Source organism: Palaemon carinicauda, chromosome 11, assembly GCF_036898095.1.
Source record: "Palaemon carinicauda isolate YSFRI2023 chromosome 11, ASM3689809v2, whole genome shotgun sequence".
In the NCBI taxonomy this organism is placed as follows: Eukaryota; Metazoa; Arthropoda; class Malacostraca; order Decapoda; family Palaemonidae; genus Palaemon; species Palaemon carinicauda.
In genome coordinates this window covers 2,053,388-2,058,387 of record NC_090735.1, presented here as the reverse complement: position 1 = coordinate 2,058,387, position 5,000 = coordinate 2,053,388, and the positions used below count along the sequence as shown (strand labels likewise).

Below are 5,000 nucleotides of genomic sequence, written 5' to 3'. Positions count from 1 at the left end.
TTTATAAACTATAAAAACTTACTAAAAAAAAAAGAGGAAGAGAAATAAGATAGAATAGTGTTAAATATAAAAAAATATGAGATAAATCTGTTAGGTCTGAGACAAGTGACACAAACCTGGCCTGTGCTGTGTCTCGGTGGCCGTGGTGGCGGCTCCTCCAGAATGATGCCCCAGCTGTAAAAGAGGGACTCGTTTAGTGTCAGGCTCCTCTCGCCTGTGAATTTCGATCTCACCTCTCCGAGCAGCCAGAAAGATACTCCCCAGATCACGATGCTCAAGACTAGATATGCCCAGACATTTGCTGAAATAAAGGAATTACGCGCATGAGAACGTGCGGGTTACGAGGGCGCGTATACGCAAGTCAATGTTGTGGATACACAAGTCAGTGTTGTGGATACGCGAGTCAGTGTTGTGGATACTCGTGTCAATGTTGTGGATACGCGAGTCAGTGTTGTGGATACGCGTGTCTATGTTGTGGATACGCGAGTCAGTGTTGTGGATACGAGAGTCAGTGTTGTGGATACGCGTGTCAATGTTGTGGATACGCGAGTTTGTTGTGGATACCAGAGTCAGTGTTGTGAATATGCGAGACAATGTTGTGGATACGCGAGTCAGAGTTGTGGATATACTTGTCAATGTTGTGGATACGCGAGTCATTGTTTTAGATACACGTGTCAGTGTTGTGGATACTCGTGTCAATGTTGTGGATACGCGAGTCAGTGTTGTGGATACGCGTGTCCATGTTGTGGATACGCGAGTCAGTGTTGTGGATACGCGAGTCATTGTTTTAGATACACGTGTCAGTGTTGTGGATACTCGTGTCAATGTTGTGGATACGCGAGTCAGTGTTCTGGATACGCGTGTCTATGTTGTGGATACGCGAGTCATTGTTTTAGATACACGTGTCAGTATTGTGGATACTCGTGTCAATGTTGTGGATACGCGAGTCAGTGTTGTGGATACACGTGTCTATGTCGTGGATACGCGAGTTTGTTGTGGATACCTGAGTCAGTGTTGTGAATATGTGAGACAATGTTGTGGATACGCGAGACAATGTTGTGGATACGCGAGTCAGTGTTGTGGATATACTTGTCAATGTTGTGGATACGCGAGTCATTGTTTTAGATACACGTGTCAGTGTTGTGGATACTCTTGTCAATGTTGTGGATACGCGAGTCAGTGTTGTGGATACGCGTGTCAATGTTGTGGATACGCGTGTCAGTGTTGTGGATACACGAGTCAGTGTTGTGGATACGCGTGTCAATGTTGTGGATACGCGAGTCATTGTTTTAGATACACGTGTCAGTGTTGTGGATACTCGTGTCAATGTTGTGGATACGCGAGTCAGTGTTGTGGATACGCGTGTCTATGTTGTGGATACGCGAGTCATTGTTTTAGATACACGTGTCAGTGTTGTGGATACTCGTGTCAATGTTGTGGATACGCGAGTCATTGTTTTAGATACACGTGTCAGTGTTGTGGATACTCGTGTCAATGTTGTGGATACGCGAGTCAGTGTTGTGGATACACGTGTCTATGTTGTGGATACGCGAGTCAGTGTTGTGGATACGCGAGTCAGTGTTGTGGATACGCGTGTCAATGTTGTGGATACGCGAGTTTGTTGCGGATACCTGAATCAGTGTTGTGAATATGCGAGACAATGTTGTGGATACGTGAGACAATGTTGTGGATACACGAGTCAGTGTTGTGTATATACTTGTCAATGTTGTGGATACGCGAGTCATTGTTTTAGATACACGTGTCAGTGTTGTGGATACTCATGTCAATGTTGTGGATACGCGAGTCAGTGTTGTGGATACGCGTGTCAATGTTGTGGATACGCGTGTCAGTGTTGTGGATACGCGAGTCAGTGTTGTGGATACGCGTGTCAATGTTGTGGATACGCGAGGCATTGTTTTAGATACACGTGTCAGTGTTGTGGATACTCGTGTCAATGTTGTGGATACGCGAGTCAGTGTTTTGGATACGCGTGTCTATGTTGTGGATACGCGAGTCATTGTTTTAGATACACGTGTCAGTGTTGTGGATACTCGTGTCAATGTTGTGGATACGCGAGTCAGTGTTGTGGATACGCGTGTCTATGTTGTGGATACGCGAGTCATTGTTTTAGATACACGTGTCAGTGTTGTGGATACTCGTGTCAATGTTGTGGATACGCGAGTCATTGTTTTAGATACACGTGTCAGTGTTGTGGATACTCGTGTCAATGTTGTGGATACGCGAGTCAGTGTTGTGGATACACGTGTCTATGTTGTGGATACGCGAGTCAGTGTTGTGGATACGCGAGTCAGTGTTGTGGATACGCGTGTCAATGTTGTGGATACGCGAGTTTGTTGCGGATACCTGAATCAGTGTTGTGAATATGCGAGACAATGTTGTGGATACGTGAGACAATGTTGTGGATACACGAGTCAGTGTTGTGTATATACTTGTCAATGTTGTGGATACGCGAGTCATTGTTTTAGATACACGTGTCAGTGTTGTGGATACTCATGTCAATGTTGTGGATACGCGAGTCAGTGTTGTGGATACGCGTGTCAATGTTGTGGATACGCGTGTCAGTGTTGTGGATACGCGAGTCAGTGTTGTGGATACGCGTGTCAATGTTGTGGATACGCGAGGCATTGTTTTAGATACACGTGTCAGTGTTGTGGATACTCGTGTCAATGTTGTGGATACGCGAGTCAGTGTTTTGGATACGCGTGTCTATGTTGTGGATACGCGAGTCAGTGTTGTGGATACGCGAGTCAGTGTTGTGGATACGCGTGTCAATGTTGTGGATACGCGAGTTTGTTGTGGATACCTGAGTCAGTGTTGTGGATACGCGAGACAATGTTGTGGATACGCGAGTCAGTGTTGTGGATATACTTGTCAATGTTGTGGATACGCGAGTCATTGTTTTAGATACACGTGTCAGTGTTGTGGATACTCGTGTCAATGTTGTGGATACGCGAGTCATTGTTTTAGATACACGTGTCAGTGTTGTGGATACTCGTGTCAATGTTGTGGATACGCGAGTCATTGTTTTAGATACACGTGTCAGTGTTGTGGATACTCGTGTCAATGCTGTGGATACGCGAGTCAGTGATGTGGATACGCGTGTCAATGTTGTGGATACGCGAGTCAGTGTTGTGGATACGCGAGTCAGTGTTGTGGATACGCGTGTCAATGTTGTCGATACGCTAGTCAGTGTTGTATCACTCATCACTATTCGCGAGGAGATGGGCACCGTTGTCCAAACCAGGACTATGGCACACGCAATATCTATCACATTTTCACCCTTTTCATATCTCTTGATCATGTCCAATTTATCTTCCTTAGTTTACAAGGATGCTGAGGTTAGAGACATACCAAGGAACTAACGACTTTGAGTGGGACTCGGACCCCAGTCTGGCGATCACCAGGTAAGGACGCTTCTAATCTATGTGGCAGGGTTATGCCATGCCTCTTAGATTCACTAGCTTCAACTTTTTTGGGGGGGACGTGGCTAACATATACAAAGATAGCCAAGATACAAAAGGATAACAAATGGCCATCAAATCCTCAATGAATAACATTCCCAAAATTAATTCATTTAACAAAATCTCTTTTCTATATAGATAAATAGGAGAAAATATTAGCCTATCTACCTGTGAATGGGCTGACAATAGCCAGGTACTTCGGTATAAACTGCGGCGTCAAAGACGTGATGATGATAGGATCAGATTCGCACACTCTGGCGAGGTCCATAAACGCGAGTCTTGCCGCGTTGATGGTTATCATAAGTGATATGTCGACGTCGCCACGTTGAAGGGTACCAATCATACCGGTCCAGCTACCGTTTGGTAAGGGAATGCCAACCCTCACGTCGGCCGGAGTGTAAACCTCGTACCTGTATATTGGTTCAAATCATTTAATCTTTTTTTTAAGAGTCTTTACAGGTTTCCACGACTCGTGCAAATACTCTTTGATATCATATGAAAATTATAGCTGGGAAATATGATTTAATGCGGAATAAAAACGACATTTTAACGTTATTTTTATGAATTAGTTAAGATTGTATAAAGATAAGCGAAGAAAACCCTTATACGGTATAATCTTACGTGAAGTTCATAATGGAAGAGATGGTCTCTATGAGTTTCTTGTCCAAACTGTTTCGAAGGGCCACAGGTTTCGAGAGATCCTGCAGGTTCATCTGGTAGTCGACGTATGGGAAGAAGGGCAAAGAAACTGCCCGTAGGAGATGGCCGTGGAGATCCCTGACGTTATCTGAGATTATTTGGAAATAATAAATTAGATATTATTGTGGTTTATAACTCTTCAATAAAGTTTTATTATATATAGTTTATGTTCTGTACTTGCAAATCAGGTTACGTAATGAATTTTTAAAACATACGGTGTAAGAATTTAATTTTATTATTTTTTTGTATTACATGCTGAGAGAGAGAGAGAGAGAGAGAGAGAGAGAGAGAGAGAGAGAGAGAGAGAGAGAGAGAGAGAGAGAGAGATGGCCCTCTCTTAGACAGGGAAATCAAGTGTCTATTAATGGTTGTCAAATACTCACTAGGGGGAGAGAGAGAGAGAGAGAGAGAGAGAGAGAGAGAGAGAGAGAGAGAGAGAGAGAGAGAGAGATGGCCCTCTCTTAGACAGGGAAATCAGGTGTCTATCAATGGTCGTCAAATACTCACTAGGGAGAGAGAGAGAGAGAGAGAGAGAGAGAGAGAGAGAGAGAGAGAGAGAGAGAGAGAGAGAGAGAGAGAAAGAGAGATGGCTCTCTCATAGACAGGGAAATCAGGTGTCTATCAATGGTCGTCAAATACTCACAAGGAAATGGATCGAAGGCCTTCGGCTCCTCACACCCCAAAACCCACGAAGACAAAACTCGCACCTCTCTAGATTCACCGTCAGGGAAGAGGCGCCGACTGTACATGGTCACGACACCTGAGGGGGAAGAACTCGTCAACACAGACCTACACTTAAACCTACACATTCATGTCACG

The 5,000-nt window shown here is 44.3% G+C and overlaps 1 protein-coding gene across 1 annotated transcript in view; it reads right to left on the bottom strand.

Moving 5' to 3' along the window:
• LOC137649874 (glutamate receptor ionotropic, delta-2-like) overlaps window positions 1-5,000 on the bottom strand; it is an 11,362-nt gene that overhangs the window by 6,158 nt on the left and 204 nt on the right. The window contains exons 2-5 of the mRNA XM_068382816.1: window positions 4,825-4,955; window positions 4,104-4,269; window positions 3,651-3,892; window positions 117-301 (exon numbers count right to left, since the gene is read on the bottom strand). Coding sequence (XP_068238917.1) covers window positions 117-301; window positions 3,651-3,892; window positions 4,104-4,269; window positions 4,825-4,955 — 724 coding nt within the window. The remainder of the gene's footprint in view (window positions 1-116; window positions 302-3,650; window positions 3,893-4,103; window positions 4,270-4,824; window positions 4,956-5,000) is intronic.